Genomic DNA, 23,195 nt, shown 5'->3' on the forward strand with positions numbered 1-23,195 from the left:
CATCCTTTTCTCTCACATAATGTTTTTTGTTTTATTATCTTTATAAAAAAATTAATATAAGATGTTGACGTGGCTTAACCGTAACTGTTGAAATAAGAAATAAGGGTAGAGAGATTAGAAGGATAGAGAATCCTCCTTAATTTTAATGTCCTAACAGCTGATTTTCAAATATATTTTTTTAAACCAGATTATGCCATGTGGGCCACCTAATGGCAATTACTGTAGAAAATGTGTGCAAGCCCGTGCAAAGGAAGCAAGGGCAGCAGCCCTAGGCATAATCGCCCTTCATTTTTTGAACAGCTGGATAAGTTTTTTTTGGGTTGTATGGAGCACTTATTAGAACATCTTCAATTAATAAATGCAAATTTAAAATGTAAAAAAAAAAAAAAAAAAAAACCAATTTACCTTTTTACATTTCCAGAAAAATGTAAAAATGAATTATATTTCAATAAAATATGTGTAGTTTAGAATCCTCATTTACTCACATTTACGTTTTAAAAAAATATAAAATGAGATATAAATGTGATTTATAGTACTATTAAATAAATTGTAAAATTGCTTGTACAAAATAAACCTTATAGAAGATGAGACCGTTCAAAAAGTGATTGATCCAGTCCACGGACCATTTATTGAACAAGTGTCCATCACTATATTTCGAACCACCAGCAAACAAACGTTTGGCTCCTAAATTCCAAAATTGATCAGCTAGCTCTTGTATTCAAATTTTTTTTTTTTTAATTCTTAAAAATTTTAATTTTTTTCCTATAAATACCTAAATCATTGATTAAAGTTAAGTTCTAATTTTCTTGGTGTTTATGCCAGTTATCGTTGTAGTTTTTAAATTTAAGTTGTTGTAGTTTTTAAATTTAAATAATAAATTATGTTTGGCCCTATGACCCTTTAGCCCTCGGTTGGAGACAGTTTTTTGTGACAGGGCTAAAACGAGCCCTATGACCCTTTGGCCCTCGGTTGGAGACAGAGACAAATATAACCCTGTACTGTTCATTAAAATATTAATATCTTGGAGGATATTGGAAGGCTAGAGGGCTAAAACGAGCCATCTGCCTAGCCATCGGTTGGAGATGGCCTCAAATTATTGAGGGAGGAGAATCGGCCCTGTGAGTGTTAATACCTAATTAACTTGTTAATCATAAGTTGCTTTCAAAGCAACCCAATTAATCAAATTGATTATCTGCACCAATAGGAATGGGACGAGATTCCCTGCACGTATACATTTACAGAAGGTAGGCAGAGGAGGTGGCAGCGGCACCACCACTCCCCCTATATTTTATGCCGCCGACTCAGCTAATTTGAATCATCGTCTTCGTCTCTTGCACTCTGACTCTGAGGGATTATTTTATTATTGATTAACGTGTTTTTTTTTATAATAATTTAATTGCATGAGTTTCTAAAAATATAATTAGTTAATATTTCTTAGAATCAATTTTCAACTTTATGTTTTTCTTTTGTTGAGAAACTCTCAAATTCATGCGCGTGACAATCTTGTGTCTTAAAAATCTGAAAACCTATTAATATTTTTAACATCGCTTACGTACAATCAGTACGATCAATTACAATATTTACATTTTTAATATCGCTATTGCAAAAAAAAAAAAAAAAAAAAAAACAAAAAGATATTTAGCCATCGTCCCGGCCCGTTGCCGGCCTCCTATCTCCCATTTTGTGAGCCAGTTGCCGGCCCCATCTTTGTATTACTTGTTTTATGTATCATCTGATATCCTGAGGACACTATTCCCTCAACTATCAGAGCATACTCAACGTAGAGATGCAAAAGTTGCATGTGCATTTCATTATATGTTTCTGAATGATTTAAATGCGAGCTCTAGTCCAATGAAATAAACGTAAATTTGCGATCATATTTACATTTTCTTTTCTAAAAGATGTAAAGAAACTAGAAGTTTTTATGTTGGAAAGTTTTACGACCAACAAAAAAAAAATGTAAAATACAAATTTCAAAGTATTTGCACGTCCTATTAAAGATCATCTTAGACCATATTTGACTAATAAAAATAGTAATGATTATTACCTCCAATATCTAATTAAAACAGGAAAACTACCTCCCAATCTTGTTGGACAGCAGACATCATTGTCATGAGCCCATAAATAGATAAGAAAGGAAAAAAAAAAATTTAATTATTTGATAAGTATTGATGTAACTAAAAAAATTAGGAAATATTAGTAAGAAGACCTGATAAGCTCATTACGTTGTGAAAACGAAGTGCCACATCTCCAATCCAAATTCTAGAGACCTCATAAGCGTATAGGAGCGGATTACCTGATCTGGTATTTGGTCCACTTGAAATTTGAATTATAGTCAATTAATTATAGATAATCATGTGAGTATTATAGGATTAAGCGCGTCACTTGATCTGCAAAAACATTCATTCCCTTTCATTACCAAGTAATATAATATGCAAGTCAATGTCATTAATTTTCAATCCAAAGTTGTTTACCGACGTTGTTTCTATCTTTTTGTTCAAATTATAGTAAGTTATGCAAGCAACTATCTTTTTGCAGTATGCAAGAGATGAATTGTTCTTGTAAATAAAGCATTTCTCTTCAACCTGAAATAGTCCGGAATCAAACGCTCTGTCGATTTGTATAGAATATTGCTTGTACTATCTGCATCATAATATCAAAATATAAGTTAGGTTGTTGTGTATAGGCGTAGAATACAGATGCATATGCACATCCAGCAATACAAATCATCTTCCACATTAACTTCATTGAGTCAAGGCTATTACTGGCTGTATGTGGCAACCGAATAGACAAACCAACAACTCCACAACTTTACGTTAAACTAATTTTGCGTCGGGTTTGGGTTTTGCATGGCTTGGTGTCAATGTTTCCCCTCCAGGACAAGAACAAGAAATCAATATCTATACAGGGTTAAGATCAAGGGACACATATTGGCAAACGATTTTATAGCTCTTATTCGACAACTTTTTTCAAATATTCGAATTGTCTTCAATTAAGTATTCATATATCATTCTTGAAAAAAATTAGATACATACAAAATCATTAAAACATCCACTTGTAGTGAAGAAAATGGACAAATACAATTTTACGAAGTAATACTAAATTTAATCCAACATTTGTATGACTTTGTATTTGGGTCTTTTTGGTAGGCTTGGTCTTTGGAAAAAGACCTAAAAATAGATAGTTGGATTGTGAAAATACGATGTGGATCGAGGGAATACCTATTCTTTTAATACTTTCTGACGTATTTTATAAGTCTCATTTTGCAGTGTATTTTAACGATTCAACCTATATATGTAACTAAGATGCTACAAGCTGGCCTCTTACAGAGTACATGTACTTCAAGACCAGTTTTTAAGAGAAAATATTCAGTAGGATTGCCGCAGTCCCGCGGCTCTCAAGGGAGTGGGACTAGTAAGCTCGGGTGGGACTACCAAAATACAGTGGTTGTGTGCTACTTCTTCGTGAGACTCACATGATCCAACTGCTCTTACACAAGTTTATCTAGTTTGCAGTCGGTATGCCCGTACACAAGTTTTTCTCGGTTTGCAAACACAAACCACCAACTAAACTAGTGTGGCATTTGGAGTTGATCTGCATGTTGATGACATGCAAATATTTCCAATAAACTAGGCTGGGCTTCAGCAACACTCATATTTTTGTTTAAGAGTTTATGCAGAATCAACAGACAAGACATTAAATCCAAGTTGTTCTTTTCTTACAGTAATATGCATTAAATACTAAGCAACAAAATCAACTGATTAGAATACAGAATACAAAATTCAAGAATTTACAACTATTCAGATAAGGTTTTCTTAAAAAAATCAACATAATCAATCAATTGATTATTCATTCCGACGCATCAACGCCGTCTGTCCATTGTTAGAATTGCTTTTATTATTGTTATCTCTATACAATTCTTTCTAGATAGGGTTGGCTGGGTATGACTGCGATGTATGCCCAAACAAATTTTAAATACGTGATATGCCTCCCATTACAACAAACCAACCGCAGGAGAACCAAAAAAAATTGAATTAACAACAATGCTTTGGTTATTACCTGTGATTTATCCGCAATATTGTCCTCTTCTTTCCAGTAAAAGGGGGTAGCTTGTGGCTTCTCAGCTATGATGGCAAATCCACTGGTAAAATTCTTGGCAGAATTCCCTAAAACATCACACAAGGGTGCACCTTAATTAGTAACTTTACATATGAGTCATTTGACTACTTTTGGCATACTCAAAAGCAAACAAAGTAATAGAAGATTCGTACATAGTCACAGTTCGCTACAATAATATGCTTCCCTTTTTACGTCCAAGTTTGAATCTCCCTCTCTGTAATATATATTAGATTAGAATACTGAAAAAATACAAAAATAAAAAGTAAAGATGCGTGTTCCTTTCTTAAACCAGAATACTCCTTTGCTAGTTCACCTAGTATTTAAAAAAATAAAATAAAATAGATGATCTAGTTCTGTGCACATCTATTTTTAGCAAATCATACTTCTTGTGCCAGACACAACGTCACCAGCTCTAATAGAAAAGTTAAAAGGGTTCCTCATGTTTCTATTAGAATCGGGCACGTACGATACGTTCGGGATATAGAAAAAACACTCCTGGTTTTTGTTAACTAAAATGACATTAATTATTGTAGTTTTATGGACCTTCAAATGAATGACAAAAATACTGCAATAGGATATGGCTTATGGTAGTGAAATTAAAGAACAGACCCCAACAAATTGTTGCTGTTTCTATATTAATATGTATACTTCCTTTCCTGTTTCTTATATTTGAGCTACTAGTAACTTCGACCTCATTTTTCTTTCATCTTTTTAATTCAACCACCTCTATTTAGTGTGATAAAACTTCGTTGTTATATAAACAGGAGGAACAATCTTCTTTTTTGGATCAAAGACATGAACGTCATGACAAAAAAATGACTCAAAATAAAGGTCACGACTCTTCTTTTTGAGCTTCTAGATTCGAACAGGCAGCAGCCCTAGACATCTTCATTGGTGAAAGTCCAACAGAAGTTGAAAGGAAGGCGAAGGCGATGATATTCATTAATCTAACTCAAAAAATAATATCATATCAACATGGAAGACAATTTCAAAAGTTCTAGATTTGTAGAAAATACGATTGAAAAAAAAGAAGCAAGTAGCAGATAAAGCTTGCAAAGGCAGGACCCAGGTCATCGTAGGGTCAGATGTCGAAGATTTTCGGAGTTGCAGAAGTTGACCCTCTAAAATCCCGACTACTTTACTAGGGTAAGAAATTTTCGGTAGGGCAACATTAGTGAAGATGTTGATATGCATCTAACACAGAAGATTAATAAATAATATATATAATATCATCAACAAAAGACGAGATAAAAGACGCTTCTGAACTTGGCCTAAATTAGCAGCCCTCACAGTCACAGCAAAAGCAACGGGAAAAACAATACCAAAAACAGAAATCATGCGAAGGGTTTCCGTAGCCACCTCTACAAAAATTTCTCAATGGTTCTAGTCAGTGTGGTTTTAGGCACAGCACCAATTATCGTATGCTTCTTCTCACCGTTGATGAAAATCAAGATGGTTGGGACCCTCCGAATTCCATATTTGGTTGTAACTGAATGACTATCGATTATGCTCAACTTAAAGCACTTACTATAATCCTTTGCCAGTTCAACAAAGATTCCAAAACTTTCAGTCAAGAATCATGTATGTATATAGATTTGACAAATAGGGCCCCAGACATCATATAATTCCAAAACTTTCAGCGGGGGAGTCGTCATATAATTGAATACGAGAGATTAAATGACTTCAAACTCATATAGGTGTGATAATCACGAGATATTAAAGTTTGTTTGGATGTGTTTTTAAAATAATTAAAAGTTTTTTTAATGAATATATTTTTAGAACTAATTTTTAGTAAAAATACAAGTAAATGCTAAAAAAAACATTTAATAAAATGCTTCCTGAAAAAAAACACATAACTGATATTTCTTTCATAAAACACTTCAAATACTTTTGAAATCTAAAAATATTTTATCTAAAAACACTTTTAACCTTTTTAAAAACACGAACCCCTAGATTCTACCTGCCTCTTTCATGTCCTTCCCTTCAGATCGGACAAGTATGACTTTTCACCACCGCAAAGGCCAGATGACGTGCTAATTATTGCATTAGGGATAGTGGTGGAAATAATTTTGTCAGCGTTTGAAATTGACTGTAGGCTATCGATTTTAAAAGAGGCAATATGTTTGACAAAAGAAGCTTCCAATTTGTTAGCACGGAGACATTGAAAAAAACTGCAAGACCAGCGTAAAGCATCTGCTACCCAAAATATATGTTTACCAAGTCTAAATCAATTTATGCGTAAAATTGCACATTAAATCTTTTCATGTGCTAGAATTTGATGTGCTAAAAAAATTTTAAAGTAAAAATTCACTCAAATTCAATCAAATTTTTTCTTCCAGCATGTAAATGGGACAAATTTATGTTTTCAATTAGGAAATTACCATAACATATACTAGCCTTTTAAAATATCATTTAAGATAAATATCGCACAAGCACTAAGCCAGTTTCTCTACGAAACCAGTAAGTCATAACTTAAGGGTTATACTAATACCATATACTTCAAACTCAATCATTAAGTCCAACTGAAGGATCCAGAAGGCCGAAAATAGCTCGAAAACCGTATCCAACCGAGGGCTAGACCAAAGGACTAGTGGGTCCTACGGGGCAAAAAATGGCCAAAGGGCCAACTGGCTGGCCCAACCCAGCCAACCGGCCAACCTCGGGCCAGGCCACAAATTCAAAACCAACGGCTAGTTGACGTCAGTTACTGTTGGATTTGATTTGATTTTTTTTTTCTTTGTAGGCCAAAATTTTTAAAAAAAAAAATTCTCATTTTTTCCTATAAATACCTAAAGCCATTCCTACACCATTTGTCACATAATTTTCACCATTTCATACTATCTCACTTCATTCTATTTCAATTCTTCACATTATATGTTCTTACCTTTTGTAATAATCTTTCCTTCAATTTTTTCAATAATTTTCAAATGGCCTCATCTGCAATGAAAGGTAGGGCTTGGACCCAAAAAGAAGATGAAGCTCTTTGCAATGCTTATAAATGGGTTTTGGAAGATAGTGTGCATGGGAGTTCTCAAACAAGTGAAGGTGTTTCGACTCGTGTGTCCAAAAAGTACTATGAGTTCTACGAAGGCACCACTCCACTGAATACCCGAAACCACGAGAGTTGCTCTTCAAGATGGAAGAAACATCTTCATCCAAGTTTGAATAAATGGCATCAAGCACTATTAGCAACCGTAAGTAGACATGAAAACGGCGCCAATTACTATAACGAAGTAAGTGTTTTCACAATTTATTTTAAATATTTAATTATATTACATTTAATTTCATAAATTAATTTCTTTTAATTTTTGTAAATATATTTTGTAGGTACGCCAAACGGAGGAATTGTATATAGAGGGCAACTCGAAACCCTTTTAGCATCACGGTTGTTGGGAAATTTGTAAAGGGTGAGTGTTATTTGAAGATCCAGTTCAACATCGAGTAGGTCCTACGCTGGTGTTTTGAACTGCATCCTCAGCTGTAGATGGGGATGAAGATGTATTTCCTACCATTCAAGAAACAAGGGTAGAAAATCCGTCTTCGGGTGAAGGTTCCATACCTAGGGCTATGGGACGAAACAAGGCCCGAAGGTTGAAGGAAAAGGGTAAGGCAAGGGATGATTATGCCGCTCAACAGGAAGTGGCGGCCTCATTGCAATTAATGGCGGAGCAAAATGCCTTTGCCGCGGAAAAAAGGAACCTTAGGCACGAAGAACGGGCAAAACAAATTCAAGAAGAGATGGATGATAGGAACATGCAAAGGAAAACTTCAGATTACACTCCAATGAGTAAGGCCTATTTTGATTGGAAAAAAAAGAAGGAAATGGCCCAATAGCAGTTGTTTTCATCCGACTATAATCCTAGAATGGCGGATGATGAAGATGATGATGATTATAGACTTTAAATTTAAGTTGTTGTAATTTTTAAATTTAAGTTGTATTTTTTTTTTTAATTTTAGTTGTAGTTTTTAAATTTAATTTGTATTTTTAAAATTTTAGTTGTAGTTTTTAAATTTAAGTTGTTGTAATCTTTAAATTTAAATAATAAATGTTTGGCCTTTTGATCCTCGGTTGGTGGCATGTGGCCCTCTGGCCCCTCGGTTGGAGATGGTAAGAAATATGGTCTAGCCCTGTTCATTAAAATATTAATTTTTTGGAAGGCTATAGGGCTAAAATGAGCCCTCTGGCCCTCCTTCAGTTGGAGATGGCCTAAGGTTCCCAAAGTTCTAATGGTTTGCGTGTTCCTAATTCAACACTTACACGAAGGACCATCCCTATTACAAATTCTCTTGGAAAGTGAATGGGATTAATCTCTTTTAGATCCTACATGATCTCAAATGCAATCTTGGTCTTAACATGGTCATCTTGGTGATGAAGAATACTTGTGTTTGTACCATGCTTTACCAATCCTGAAACTACCGAGCATCGTCAATTTCATATCTTCAGGGACCTATTGAAGCGTTCATGTTGAGGTATTCCTGCCGAAGCACATGAGTTCGGCTCCTATCAAGAGGTTGATCACAGCACGACACGTGTCAATGTCAGCATAAATCTCCTAAAGTCCCACATCAATCGCAGACGAAAGTGAGTGACTCTTCTCAACTATAAAACGAGACAATTCTCCTACCATTAGTCCCTAATGTCATTATTGTACTGAAACTTATCATTAGAACCCAATAATGATGATTACGCTTGAACCTATGTATTGTGTAAACTCTTTACTATTAATGAGAACACCTCTACCCTATGAACATAGCCCAACTTAGGATGAAGCACCTACATTTTGTGTTGCTTTCCAATCTCTATCTCTTTACATATTATCCTCACTAGGTGGCCGGAACAACCATGCGAAGATAACAAACTTGACACTTTATGTATTCTGAAGTCTATATGATTTTGTGCATTAACAACTTGCATTCACATCTTCAGAAAGGAAAAAAAAAAAAAAAAAAAACTATTTAATGAAAAAGAATACTTCCATGAAGCGAAGTGGGACACAAAAAGTCCCATGAGGCTTTTTGCCAACAAACCCTTACTTTTATCATGGACAATGAGATCACTGGCCCTTCTAGAAAAACGCCTACAATTCCAACCTTCCCAACTCTCAGTTTCCACAAACCCACAGAAGGTTCGTCGGCTTGACCTGTAGCAAGCCCAACCCCAAATGTTGGACATGAATTGTTCTTTAAGGCATCAACATTTCCAAAGTTATCCCAGCCTCAACCCCAAATGTTGGACTTGAATTGGTCTTTGAAGCATCAACATTTCCAAGTTATCCCTGACCCAGCCAATTAGGAAGTCGCACAACAAAGTTATCACTATTTCGATTCCAACTTAGGACGGAGACAAAACTCTCACGGATGTAAAAATACGTATTTTTTTTTTATTTAGCGAACGCATGAGGGTTGATTGAACTGTTTTTATAGACAATGACACACAATTGCCAATAGCCGATATAGCAATGACACATACAATCAAGCAAAAAGACAGAACCTATAGCTAACATCAATCCCCAAGAAGCCCTCTCATTTGAACTCTCACTTTTCTGTTTCTATTGTGATAATTACTTTCTCTACACCATACTGAATAACTCGAGAAAAACAAAATACTAGAAACCAAATAACGACTAAAAGGTTCAATAATATTTACTAAGAGAAAATAAAATAGAAAGAGTAAAAATGCATACCATCCACAGTGGTTTTCTGCTAACTCTCTGACACCTCACAATTTAACATCAATTTCGGTGTTAATATTATAAATTATTAAGTAAAAAACATGAGACGGCAGAGTACTCATGAAGAGTCACGCTTTTAAAAGAGGGATGAGGATTCCATCTAGATTCAAATGGTGGAGATCCTAAGGGTCATCACATCCTAGTTGTTCATCGTATATGGTACGGTTAGTTTTCATCAGGTACTATTTATATTTAATTTTAAATAATAAAATTCAAAGGATTTATGACAGCACGATATACAATGAACGGCTAGGATATGAAGATCCCTAGGATCCCCATCATTTGGATCAGGATGGGATCCTCATCCTTAGAAGAGTCCTATAAAAACATTTCTCATTTCTCATATATTTAAATAGGGGTGTGTTATCCACACACCCCTTTTTACTTCTTACACACACTTTGTTAATTTATGTCCATTGATCTTCTTCAATTCATTCAATCCGACGGTCAAAAATTAGAAGAGTGTGAAAAGTAAAAAATGGTGTGTAGATTTCATGCCCCTTTAAATATTGTTGCTAAATTCTAAATTTATTTCATTTTACCAATAAGTGAATAATAAATAAAAAAAAAGGGTTAACGCTAGAGTGACAGGGCCCAGAAGCAGCAAGGTACACCATGGCGTCCCCCTCAAGGGCTTTAACATTGAAATGCTCTCCTTGTATCGCCTTCTCCACCAAAACCCTTATGGACTCCAAACCCACAACTCTTCACAGACCCTTTTCATGTTCAATTTCTGGGTCACCCCCACGAGAAGCTCGTACAAGCGGCGTTCATGAAGGCGCTATCACATTGCAGGAATGGCAGGGTTGGGGCACCGCGTCTCCAGTTCCCGCCATGGTTACCAAAATTGTTGAGGATTTGAAGGCTTTGGAGAAAGATATTGATACCCAGATGAGCTTTGGTGGTAGTCGTGGCAAACTTCAGGTATATCATATGAAATTTGATCAAATTATTATGCCTTATGCCTTCTGTATGAATATTTGGAGTAAATTTTGTTTCAATATGTATTTACATTTTGTGTGATCTATTTACCATGGAGGTTTATCAGCATCAATTAGAAACACTGTAATATTATGAGCTTAGGTTATTGGGTGATTAGGGTGTTCGATGTAACAAATATTTACTTGGGTAGACTTATATTCTATGACATGTGTAGCTCAGATGAAGATTTTCTGTATTCTTTTCGGATTGTGCTATTGGAGTGGTTGACAAATTGGCTTTAAAGTAGGTTGCTGATAACTTGATACCTTACTTTTCAGGGAGATTTCAAAGTGCAAGAGGATAAAAAACACCGAAAAACATATCAGGCTTTAGGTGATTCTGAACAAAAGCTCCAATTCTTTTCAGCTCGACAAATAGCATGTCGTTTGCTCGGAAGTAGGGGCTACCTTTGTCAAAAGGTATTTGGTTATTTTGTCAAAATAATTTTTCACTTTCATCAGGTTTACCTTCTTCCTCTTGGTGAGGTAATATTGAAGCATGTGCATCCTAGAAGAGACCAATATGCCCTTTTACTGCTTAATATCTTTATATCATGTTCATTGTCGCTTATAAGACTTATTATCACTATGCAGTGCTGGCTTCCCTCTGAAGAAGATTGTATGTGTTCTAGAGTCACACAATGCACTCTATGGAATGGAATGCGGTTCTGGTTATATATGCATCCCAAGGTTTTCTACTGCTCATTATGAATCAGTTTGATACTTTATTACAGTTTTCAAAACATCATTTAAACTTGCAGTCATCCATGTTGCAGGACTTCTTGCGGCAGAACAACACTGGGAAGTTGTTATGGCAAGTATTTGGCACTGAGGCTGCAACTTTGTGCCTCTTTGGCATTTCTGAACATGAAGAAATAATGTGGAATGCATTGAAGCTTGCAGGTTTATTTGATTTTCTTTCCTCTTCAAAGAAGTTCAAAACTGATGCTGCCTATAAATGTCAAGTTGACCATCCTAATGTGATTAATGCATTGTTAATTTAAATTATTAAAGTATTCTTTATGATACTCTTTCCCTGTTGTTATGAAAACCTACTTTGGTTCCCGAGTGTGTGTTGACTGCAATAAAAGGGGTGCTTTATTTTCTTATTGTTTGGAACCTTTGGCTTTTGCAGTAGATTATGTAACTGCTTGTTGACACAAACTACTGGTATTAGTACCCAGCTATTTTGATAAATTTAAGTTGCCAGTATTATTTTGGAGCAGTTCGATTTGGCAGTTTTGTATACGTTCCCTAGTTGATTTTATGGATATTAAACCTTCTGAATCATTAACATTTTGGGATTTACATTAAATACAGGAAAAAGCAATACTTGGTGCCTGTATCCCAACAAAAATGGAGTGTTAAAATCAGTTGAGGATGTCTTTGGCCAAGAACCGTCACCATATCTGGAAGGATCAGATACTAAGGTATTATTGTTTTAGAGCAATGTTGGGAGGGCTTCTGCAGAAAGTTTTTTTTTTTTTTTTTTGGCTAAGTAGTTATCTACTTAGTGATCTTTTTTAAGGCATTTTCTATTTTATTAAATTCATGTTTTTCCTGCATTATTCATCTGACAGCATTTCCTGCTGAAAGCACCTATCAAGAGCTCTAGGAAGCACTAAAGGCCCAAACATGCTTTTATCAACTTCAGATAAACACTAAATAGTTCATTTTGGTTATCTGAAAGTGCACTTTTCATTTCCAAAGCACTCCCAAAAACACCCTTGGTTCAGTTATAAATGTTGGTTGTCTCCTAGATACTGTGTTGATAGATTGCCACACTAGCATGAATAATGTTTAGGCTTCATGTTTCTTTGTAAGAAATATGTTATAATTTCTTCAAGTTTACCATGGTGGTCAATTTTAGTTTGACTATGCGCAGACAGATGAAGATAGAACTCTGAATTTCATTTTGATTGATGGAACATGGAACAATTCAGTTGCAATATTCAGTCGGCTGAAGGTAAAGCTGTCAGGCATATCTTTGTTTCTATGTATTTTCTTACTTACATGTTTTGATTGTTGTCTACAAAATGCTTAATGTAGATTTCTTGTATTATTTCATATGGCATATATTTGACCATCAAACTTGGACCTCTTCCAATAAATCATGGGCTTATTTTTCAAATGAGTGAAAAACCTTTTTGACCCACTTTTTATGAGATATTAATATTTTAGCCCTTTTTACTGTAAAAAGATCTAAATGCCCCTGCTGTACATACCGCATGGTTTTTCTGCCGAGCTTTAGGGGCGTTTTTTAGGAGATGAGTATGAGGCATAAAGGTCAGTTTTGGAGTCGAACTTGATGGGCATTTTGGAGTATATAAGTTCGACTCCACAGCTGACCTTTGCGGGTTTGAGTCCATATTCAGATCTAAAAGTTTATGTTAAAAATATGTGACTTGGGCGACGGGAGAGTCATGGTTAGTTCGTTTGATGAGTTTCTTTGTTTTTTTTCTGGATTGATTGGATTGGCAACCTGTTTGCTCACCACTATTCCTCCACTAACTGCTGTACAGAGCTAGTGGGGGAGATGGATCTTTTAAGGTTCAAGAAGGTCGGTTTTAGTGTTGAACTGAGTTGGACATCGGTCGAACCTGAAGGGCAGTTTGGTCAAAATGATGGTCAAATACTTATAATAGTAGAACCTCACTTTCGACACCAAAACAGTTTTTCCCACATTAAAGTTGGTAATAGACTTTCCCAATAAGTTATTCTCTAAAAGCCTCTCTGCTTTCCATTAACAATAGGGTCAGCAGTTTGGACCTTTGGTGCCCATAACTATATCCGTACATTTTTGCTTTACTTCATTGCTTGTATAAAGCTATCAGATTGATTTAGGGATGACCTTTAACAATTTTAACAAAAGGACCTCTATACTCTTTTTGTAGTTTTTAACATGAGTATTTCTACTGCAGGATCAAGGAGTGTCAGTTTGGGGAGATGGAGACTTTCCTTGTATTTCCCTGGCCACTGGTACTTCTGCGATGCACAAACTTCGGTAAGAACTAAGAAATCATTTTTGCCGTTTTCTATGCAGGAGCGTTTGTTTTATCTTTGTTTTTATTTTTATTTTCTTTATTGTTGAGCACTTTCTTTTGCTCTTGTGCATTTCCAATTTCCAAATCACTTGTCATTTTTTTCAAAACTGGTTTTGTAACTGATTGTTTTGTGTTAAGGGCAGGCCCCAACCATCATGGGATCGTACCTGTACAGCAGGAGCTGCTATTGGCCTCCTCTCTGAGCTGCAACTTCTTCCAGAGTTCCGCTCCTTTGGATTAGATAAACAGGCTGAAGCTGTAGAGGATACTTTAGTTTTATTATTAGAAGCACTGACAAATAGGCGGCTTCGGATGGGCAGGTCCATCACTCGCAAAGTACGACACACAATTTGCTAACAACCAACCAAGAAAGTTAATGGTTGACCTGTAGCCAAGAAGATTTTAGAATTCTGAGGTAATTTCACTGAATTCTTCGATTACTTATTTCTGAAATGCAGTGGATCGTATTCTGCTAGTTTACATGGTCTGTTGAATATCCTTACTTTCCTTGATTGTCTGATTTACACAATAGTGGATCTGCATGTCGCACATGTCACATGGATGCAAACACTCCATAGAATTTCAGTTGATTACTGTTACGATGGACTGTCAGTGCTTGTTGCTTTTCTCCCTTCTGTTGATTGCATATTGTTCTCAATTGATTGTTTTCATGGTAACAATCATGTGCAAAATGTTTACACCTGTTTTGCTTTTGTTTTTGAAGGTTTCCATTTATCTGTTCACATCTTATCAGAAACGAATTTTGGAAATCAGCAATAGAATGAGTAATATATGCACGAGGGCTCCAATTTCGACTGCTAAGCTGCATCAGTTTCTTACTTCTGAAATGATCATCCCCTCTAGTTTCTTACTAACGGTGAAGGAGGACTATCTATTTTTGGCACCTGACATAGTCACTTTCACACCGAATGTATTTGATGTTGAACTGATCAAATTCAAAATGATTTTGTGGATTATTTTCGGAGTACGTTGATGGAACCTAAATGAAGCAGTAAACCCACTAGCACTAAGTTCCACTTTTTTCTTGTCCTCCATTATTTGGGTTACCCTAGGGGTTAAAAGGTTTGATTGGTTGATTCAAGTCCAGCTTGGAAGCTGGCATGACAATATATTGCTCGAACGGAGCAAGCCATATCGTTGTGTCAAAACATAAACCCTACCGAAAGAGAAACGATTAGCTCGGGTCGAACAATTTGGTGATCAAGTTTGGCTTAGATGTTATAATTTGAACCTCCAGTGACCGAAAAAGCTCAAAGAAAGCTCGGACGGCCGTGTTCAAGCTTGGCTCAAATGATTCTTTGAAACTCGAGGTCAAATTCACCCAGGATTGTTTGTGGATTGAGATTTAATTCGGCTTGACCTAAGGAAAAGTGAAAAATAAAAAAGCATACACTACTAGTAGTAGGACATTTCTTAACATACACGTAAACTCTTGGAAGATTGGTCTTCAATCTTAAGGGAAAGCAATGACATTGTCTGACCTTAGTGAACCAATCTTTAACGAATGAGCTGAGCTTAAAAATAATAGTTTTGACAAACCGAGTATTTCAAGGTTTATTATTAACATTTTTTTTTCAAATGAACGTAATATTTTGTTTGACCTTGACTCACATATTTTACGAACTGAACTTGAACTAGCCAAAAATAAAATTAAAACATCAGGTCAATTTGTTTCCCCATAGTATTAAAACAGCTTTTGTCTACAAAAAAAAAAAACAGCCATTTAAACTAGTAACGTCTGAAACATCACCACCCACAGAAGTTGTTTATGTTGCCACTTTTACCCTCTCCAAATTTCATGCAGCATTTCGCTCTCCTCCCACCAATTCTCTCTCTCTCTCTCTCTCTCTCTCTTCCCTCAAACAAACAGACAGACCTAAAGAGAGAAAGAAAGAGAGGGAACCAAAACCATCAACCAAAAAAGAAAGGGGAGAAGGAGCTGAGCCTGAGACTGAGAGGCCAAAGGCAGAGATCGACGATAACGACTTGACATAGGTCATAGGTTCTTCGGTCTCTGAAATTATTATTTTTACAATGGCTTCGTTATCTCATCCCGTTTTCTTCCTCTTCTTCTTCCTTGTATTGGGTTTTGCCTCCTCCGCCACCTTCATCTCTTGTAATTCCCCTTTCATCTCTTCTCTTCTTTTATTTTTGTCCTTTTTATTTTGTTTCAATTTAATTTAATTTAATTTTCGTCGTGTGAATGTTACAGATGATATCTTACGGGCTGGTGGATCATCCACGGGGGGACGTGCCCTTCTTCAGGCCAAAAAAAGTAAGCAATTGCCCTTCATTTCCTTACCTTCTCCTTTTAATTACATATAATTTATGCTTCCATAATTTTTCTTCTAATTTTTAAATAATTAATTTGTTCTTGGCCATCAATTCAATGTGCTGGAAATGTGTTACGGTTTAGAATATATAATGTAGAAGGCTTCTCGACTGATTGCGTATTGGTTTTGAGTTGGATGTTATAATTTGGTCATTTCGTTCAACAACATCTTCATAACGGAAAAAAAAAATTCAATTTTCTATGTATTCATAGTATTATTTGTCTCTGAATCAAGAAAACGAGTTCATAACCAAAATATACACGAGAATTGATCCCAAAACGGAAAGGAAATACAATTAGAGCAAGAAAACTAAAATGTACATTTGATTCGGCATCTCTAGCTAGCTTGTGGTATATATGTTTCATCTGCATTGCATAAGTTTCTTTTCCGGCTGGGTTATCTGCAGATTGTCCTGTGAATTTTGAGAACCAGAACTACACAATCATAACAAGCAAGTGCAAAGGACCAAACTACCCAGCAAAGAGCTGCTGTAATGCTTTGAAGGATTTTGCCTGTCCTTTTACAGAAGAAATCAATGACTTGAAAAATGATTGTGCTTCAACCATGTTCAGCTACATAAACATCTACGGGAAGTACCCTCCCGGCCTGTTTGCGTCTCAATGCCGCGAAGGGAAAGAAGGTCTTGCATGTCCCGCTGAGGCACCGAAATCTGATCAGAAGAGCAGCAGAGGTCATATATCAGCTACTCACTCCATCATGCTAGCACTATCTGCTGCCTTCCTTGTATTATCCTTCCATATGTTCTGAGCTGGTGTAAGTGTGAAAAAACATCACCCCAACGTGTAACCACTCAATTATTTTTCCGCGGATAACTCTCACCAATTTGTATGCTTTGAACATGTATCCCAAATAGTATAATTTTATTATATACTTGGCAGTTTATCACTAAACCCACCCACATTTCTGATACGAAACAAGTTCTTTTGCTCTAATAGTCAATAGTACATGAAAAACCTTAATTGTGATCTCTTGAGAGTTATCTCACATTATGGATGTAAAGCGTTCACTACAGTATGTAATGCTTTCATGCAGATTCTTCAAGTTGCCAAATGACTTTTAAGTTGGATGCTTCAATTTTTTCATAGTATCAAAGCATACAATCCACATCGAGATCGTGCATCCTCGCATCTAATTTATGTTTTAAGTGAAGAGTACAGGTGTAACTTCGAAAGATCAATCCAAAATTGTCGAACTCAACCGAAAAGGACCAGGGCTGGTTTCGGTTCGGTTTCCAAACTAAAAACCCCATATCAAAAACCAAACAGAACCGTTCTAGAAGAAAAAATGAACCAAAATTGACTAAAATTTCGGTTGGTTTGGCAATAGGCCAAAATTGACCAAAAATTTCGGTCGGTTCGGTATTTTGGTTTTCGGAATATTCGGTTCGTTTTTATCGGTTTGGGTTAGGGTTTTTCCGGGTCGGGTTTAGATCTTTCGGTCTTTTTTAGCCCTAAAAATGACTAGAGTCGGATCTCCGACAAAGAGAGGAGGTATACAAAATTGGGTGATTTGGGAATGCCATCCTTGAACAGAGAACGTCACTCGATCATCAAAGTGGAAACTAAATGCCTCTAAAATAAATAGTTATTATGATAATTGAGTTTCTCTAAATAATTATATTTTAACAGCACGTTGATACATCAAATTAGCAAGGGATAATCTCAACTTATCATGTTTTTAATATTAGGGAAAATTAGAATCCCCTGCATTTTTTTGATACTTTTTAGATCAAACATTAGTTCTATTTTAAGATTTAACTAAGGCGCCTTAAACAATAGCCACATCAGCATTTTTATATTTATTTAAATTACATGTCATTATTTTACTTTCTGAAATTAAAATGCTAATTATTGAATTCCAAATATATCATTTTAGGCTGATATTTCTTTGTACGTGACCTTTTTTGTAGGAAGTGGTTTTTGATTTGTTGAATTTGAGAGCATAGATTTTTTCTCCTATGTTGAATATTTTTTTTTGATCTCCCATTTTTGAAATTTGAATGGACTTATCCATTTCAATTAGTGTTGTTTGCGCAATTTTATCCTGTTATTGGGTGAGATAATTAAGAGCACATATCCGGTTTGTTTTGGGAAAAAATTTCGTAAGAATATGGTGAAATTGTTCAAGTCCACTCCAGAAGTAGTTGAGGTAAACATGCAGATTTTGAGAAAAAAATGGTGGTGGACTAATTGACAAATCTTGGAGGACTTGCCCAAACAGAACTATGCAGATGCATTCTTCTTACATGCCAGGTACAGTTGTTATGTTGAATTTTAATGAAGTAAGAGGTGCTTGTGTACATGGTTTGATTTAAGACCTGCCGTCCCACCATTATTCATTTTCTTCATTTTTTTTCCCCTTCTCTTTTTATGCTTTTAGTGAACGGTATAGTTTTTAGGGGCTTTCAGTTTTAAGTATGAAAAGTATAATATTGAACAACATAATGTTAGGATTATGCAGTGTTTTGATTGATGTGTTTTTGGCAAGTACGGTGAGATGTGGTCAAACGTCGCCGAGGCATTCAATTCCAGTTGGTAGAAAGCATAGGAGTTAAGCGAGTTTGTATTTGAAGTACATAGTGATGATTTGGTGATGGTGGACTTGAAAAATTGGTATTGTTCATATCACTGGTAGATTAAAGATTTCTCTTGCTCACATACAGTTGTAGATTAAAGCAATTTTTGGTAATAAATCATTACGTTTTTACTTGGAGAGATGTGCATCTTGCGCACCAATTGTCGTCGAAAGTGCACCTTACGTACCAGTTGTTGTCGAAAGTGCACCATGTTTTTACTTGGTATGATGTGCACCTTACGTACCAAATGATTTGTATCTTTTAAATTAACATAACGTTAAAAGACCTACCAAATAAGGCATGGTTAAAAATCACATCATATAACATTTATTAGTTGGGTACGTACCAATAATAAAATATTATGTACCAAAAGTCTGGTAAATTCTAAATTAATCTTATTCGTGAACCATATGATCATTATGTGTCAAATTAACATGAATTAATGTACCGGTTAATTGGTAGTTTAATACCAAATGATCATTACTCATCGAAATAATGTAAAAAGACGTACCAAATAATTGGTACTTTTCAAACACACATGTTTCATCAGATGGGTATATTTCTAAAATAAAAGTTTTAAATACCAAACATCTGGTACCTTCGAAGTCAATATTATTTCACGAACCAAATGATCAATATGTATCAACATAACATTAGTTAATGTACCAATTAGTTGGGAGTTTAATACCAAATAATCATTACTTGTCGAAATAACATAAAGACATGCCAAACAATAGGTATGCCTCAAACGCACATTGTGTAACGTTTCATCATAATGATACATTTAAAAAATAAAAACTTTACATATCAAATGTCTGGTACGTTCTAAATTCATATTATTTCATGAACTCAACGATCAATATGTGTTAACATAAGATTCACTAATGTACTAAACTCTTGGTACGCTCATATTATTTAACAAACTCAACGATCAATATGTATCAACATAAGATTCACTAATGTACCAAACTCTTGGTACGTTCTAAATTCATATTGTTTCATGAACTCAACGATCAATGTGTCAACATAAGATTCACTAATGTACCAAACTTCTGGTACATTACAAATTTGTTATGAAAAAAGGGCATTTAAAACTTACAGTACGTTGAGTTCAAAAAAACAATTCATTCATGATTTGTAGTTGATCATAGGGGTGTTGAGTTCAGAAGTTTATCATTGTCAACCATTTTAATAGCCTAGGTGAACAATAGTGAATTCTAATGTTAAAAAGTTGTTTTCCAAATCGACAAATTAAATGAGGAACTAGTGTACTATTGTAATTCAAATCTTTAAATTTACAAGATTAATATCTTTAAATTCAAATTCTTATTATCTTGAACAATCAGTATTGTTCTTAACTTAAAACTCTGAGACATCATTTAGCAAGAATTTAGGAACCTCCTCTTTTTTGGCGTGAAGAAACCGGATACCGAAATCTGATTTGTTAAAAGCTATGGTAGGTCATGTAATTTAGGTACATCAAAATGGGTAAATTAAGATACGCATGGCACCAAAATTGTAAAAGAACGGTTAATAATTATCTTACCAAAAGAAGCTTAAAAGAAAAACCATTGGTACAACATTCGTGGAAGTGGAAAATGTCGAGTGCAATTTTTAAACATCCTTTTTTGGGTGGCTGCACGTCTTTGTTGAAGGATGTGGTATTCCTTAAAGAAAAGTTTTTAATTGCGACGGGAACATAAATAGTATATCACTTGTTTTAATAGAAGTGGTGGAAATTTTTATTTTTTAAGTTATTAACATTTTAGCACACATATCCCACTATTTCTATAGTGACACATGATGTGTCATTCCGTATACCGATCACACTGAAAAATCTCTCCTAAAATTGGTCATATACACTGTGTAAATATTATTTTTTATATTAAAAATATAATGCAAAGCCGATTGGATAGCGCAAGTGCACGCCTAGTCAAACTCCCAATCAGATGCAATAGCAAAGCAGAGCTGCAAAGGGAAGGATTGGTTTTCCTCTCCCTTGTTGTATTCACACAAAAAAGTTGGTCAATTGTGGCAATGACCTCATGTCAAATTACTAGAGAGAGGAACAGGTCAAAAGTTTACTTTCAACTACATTGATATTGTCTCAAATTTATTAATCACTATCTCACAGTCCGATAAATGTAAGATTTTATTACAAAAGGTTTCAGTATTTGTTGAAATGCAATTAAGGTATTTAAACGAGACAGCCGATATGGGATATTTCAACACCTCACGTTAAATTGCACACTCATACAAAGCTTAATAACAAGCAACCAACTAGTTGAAAAATCTTAGATTTTTGTATCCTTTTATGTAAAAGTGACGCTAAATTTTAATGGTCCTCTAAACACATGAATTGATAATACTGTTTGTTGATATAGCCGCATCACATCCATACGTTGCATACACATCACAATCTCAAATATATGTGGTCCATATTATGTCATTGGCAAAGAACTTCCTCACTTTCGGTGTGGTAGTGGCTTTGGTCGATATGTTGTCGTATTGAAAACTTTATGGTTAAAAGCATTACAAGTGTGACGCATTGCCAAAACCTCAAATGGATCAAATTAGGATGGAAAACAGCCTACAAGTTCATATACATAATCTTATGCTACATGATTTCATGAAAAATCAAAATCGCCATATCGCATCATTCTGATATCATATCATTAGTCAGTTAGCCACTTAGTATTATAATCTAATGATAATTTTTTTTAATTCGAATCTTGTAAATGACAAATTTTTTAATCAATATGTAAAATTTTAGTTTTAAAACAGATGGAAAACAAATTTTTGGAATTACCCACCAAAATCAGAAAAAAAAAACAAAGCAAAAAATATTATATTGATTTTCACACGATTACAAAAATGATACATTTTTTTGGCCTTTAGGCAGATACATGAATACAGAAAGGCAGCCCTGAAATGTTACCCTTACAATTCCTCTATTTCTAGGAGGATGACTTACTTGGCATAGGTACAATGTCATCTTAGCGTCTCATGCCAATAATACTTTTTTTTACATGACGTTAAATTATCGAAATCCAATCATGAAGTCGTTTCCTCGGGATGGAAGATGGATCAAATGAGGCAAAAATATTTAGATTAAAATAGATAGAAGATAGAGGCCGCCAAATCTTATCTGTGAGCAGTAACCAGCGTTTCAATAAATCTCAGCCCATCGAACTTGGGTGCAAATTTCTCCGTCGAAGCCGATGATTTTTCTTGATTTCTCTTAACGCCAGCCTCCTACAAAATCAAACATAAACATATTTATCTCTTAATTACCATTTGTATAAATAAGAAGACGATGCTATTTGGACACACAAACTCGCTTGCTGAAATTTCCTAAGATAGGTGGGTCCGGCACACAATTATAGGGTCCATTTCTATTAGAAAGGTCATCAATAAGTGTGTTCAAATAGTAGAAATTCATGAATAAATTAGTTGGGGAAAATTTCAAGGGTCAAAATCCCAGATTTCAGTTTCCTTTTCTTTTCTCTTTCCTTTTTTTTTTTTTTTTTCTCAGCAACCAAACAGAGCAGAATCCTAGAAAAGTAGAAGCTGGGTAATTAAGCTGGATACTGAGAAGAAACAATGAACAGATTAAGAGGACACATGAATACAAATTAAGATTATTTAATTACCTGGTGAGAAAACCGTATGGTTGAATCAGACACAAAGCTTGAAGAGGAAGAAGTGGCGGAGAGAGCAGTGGCAGAAGCGGCGGCGACTGAGGCCGCTAGAAAGCCCGGCTTCTTCATCAGTGGAGAAGATGGGTATTAGCTGGCTGGATACTTGGATGGTTGGATCTGGAGAGCCGAGAGTCCGGAGACTGACTGTTGTCTGGTAGGAAAATGAATGCGAGAAAGTGAGGGAAACTTGTGTGGGCAGATGGAGGGGCTTTGACGGCAGGCAAATATATATTGCTGGTCGATGGTCATTTCGAACGTTTACGCGGCAACCGTACCCCCACAACTTGGGTGTAGAATACCAAATGTACCCTTTGCACACTTCTTTTTCAGATGTTCTCAATTGTCTAAAATACCCTTCTGCACCACTGGTGTACATCTATCTCCAACTTCAACAATACCCCAACTTTGCACATACTAATGCTTTCTTTGGTTTTCGACAAGGAGGTCCTTATCGTTGGGATATGGTTATATTTGCCCATGTGGACTTCGCGTACTCCACAAAATTTGTGTCAAGTTGTAAAAAACAAATTATAATTTTTTTTTTTAGAGCCACATTCTCCTTCTCTTCAACAAGCCAACAACAATCTTAGACTAACCAACCACATTTCTTTGATACCCCTCCTTCGACAAATCTTTCACCAACGTCAATTGTGGTCTAGACGAGCTCGC

At 35.3% G+C, this 23,195-nt stretch overlaps 3 protein-coding genes across 3 annotated transcripts; 2 read left to right on the forward strand and 1 right to left on the reverse strand.

Moving 5' to 3' along the window:
- The first annotated feature begins 10,466 nt into the window (after positions 1-10,466).
- LOC137708617 (uncharacterized) lies at positions 10,467-14,899 on the forward strand. Its single transcript, XM_068447736.1, has 9 exons — positions 10,467-10,775; positions 11,111-11,251; positions 11,426-11,521; positions 11,608-11,734; positions 12,152-12,261; positions 12,717-12,797; positions 13,753-13,835; positions 14,019-14,290; positions 14,600-14,899. The coding sequence occupies exons 1-8, from the start codon at positions 10,467-10,469 to the stop codon at positions 14,230-14,232; spliced, it is 1,161 nt and encodes a 386-aa protein (XP_068303837.1). The 3' UTR covers positions 14,233-14,290; positions 14,600-14,899.
- Positions 14,900-15,804: 905 nt separating this feature from the next.
- Positions 15,805-17,120, forward strand: LOC137709545 (GPI-anchored protein LLG1-like). The gene is made up of 3 exons (XM_068448628.1): positions 15,805-16,012; positions 16,109-16,171; positions 16,636-17,120. The coding sequence occupies exons 1-3, from the start codon at positions 15,931-15,933 to the stop codon at positions 16,995-16,997; spliced, it is 507 nt and encodes a 168-aa protein (XP_068304729.1). The 5' UTR covers positions 15,805-15,930; the 3' UTR covers positions 16,998-17,120.
- A 4,708-nt stretch (positions 17,121-21,828) lies between these two features.
- On the reverse strand, positions 21,829-22,710 carry LOC137709497 (uncharacterized). Its single transcript, XM_068448585.1, has 2 exons — positions 22,479-22,710; positions 21,829-22,080 (listed from the first exon to the last, which is right to left on the reverse strand). Exons 1-2 carry the CDS (start codon positions 22,593-22,595, stop codon positions 21,970-21,972), a joined length of 228 nt encoding a protein of 75 aa, XP_068304686.1. The 5' UTR covers positions 22,596-22,710; the 3' UTR covers positions 21,829-21,969.
- Positions 22,711-23,195: the final 485 nt, after the last annotated feature.

This window comes from Pyrus communis, chromosome 11 (genome assembly GCF_963583255.1).
Source record: "Pyrus communis chromosome 11, drPyrComm1.1, whole genome shotgun sequence".
In the NCBI taxonomy this organism is placed as follows: Eukaryota; Viridiplantae; Streptophyta; class Magnoliopsida; order Rosales; family Rosaceae; genus Pyrus; species Pyrus communis.

Coding starts and splice junctions, on each gene's coding strand:
- LOC137708617 (XM_068447736.1), top strand. CDS start 10,467: ATGGCGTCCCCCTCAAGGGCTTTAACATTGAAATGCTCTCCTTGTATC. Junction 11,252..11,425: donor GGGGCTACCTTTGTCAAAAG/GTATTTGGTTAT, acceptor ATCACTATGCAG/TGCTGGCTTCCCTCTGAAGA. Junction 11,735..12,151: donor GAATGCATTGAAGCTTGCAG/GTTTATTTGATT, acceptor CATTAAATACAG/GAAAAAGCAATACTTGGTGC.
- LOC137709545 (XM_068448628.1), top strand. CDS start 15,931: ATGGCTTCGTTATCTCATCCCGTTTTCTTCCTCTTCTTCTTCCTTGTA. Junction 16,013..16,108: donor CTCCGCCACCTTCATCTCTT/GTAATTCCCCTT, acceptor TGAATGTTACAG/ATGATATCTTACGGGCTGGT. Junction 16,172..16,635: donor CCTTCTTCAGGCCAAAAAAA/GTAAGCAATTGC, acceptor GGTTATCTGCAG/ATTGTCCTGTGAATTTTGAG.
- LOC137709497 (XM_068448585.1), bottom strand. CDS start 22,595: ATGAAGAAGCCGGGCTTTCTAGCGGCCTCAGTCGCCGCCGCTTCTGCC. Junction 22,081..22,478: donor CCATACGGTTTTCTCACCAG/GTAATTAAATAA, acceptor TTGATTTTGTAG/GAGGCTGGCGTTAAGAGAAA.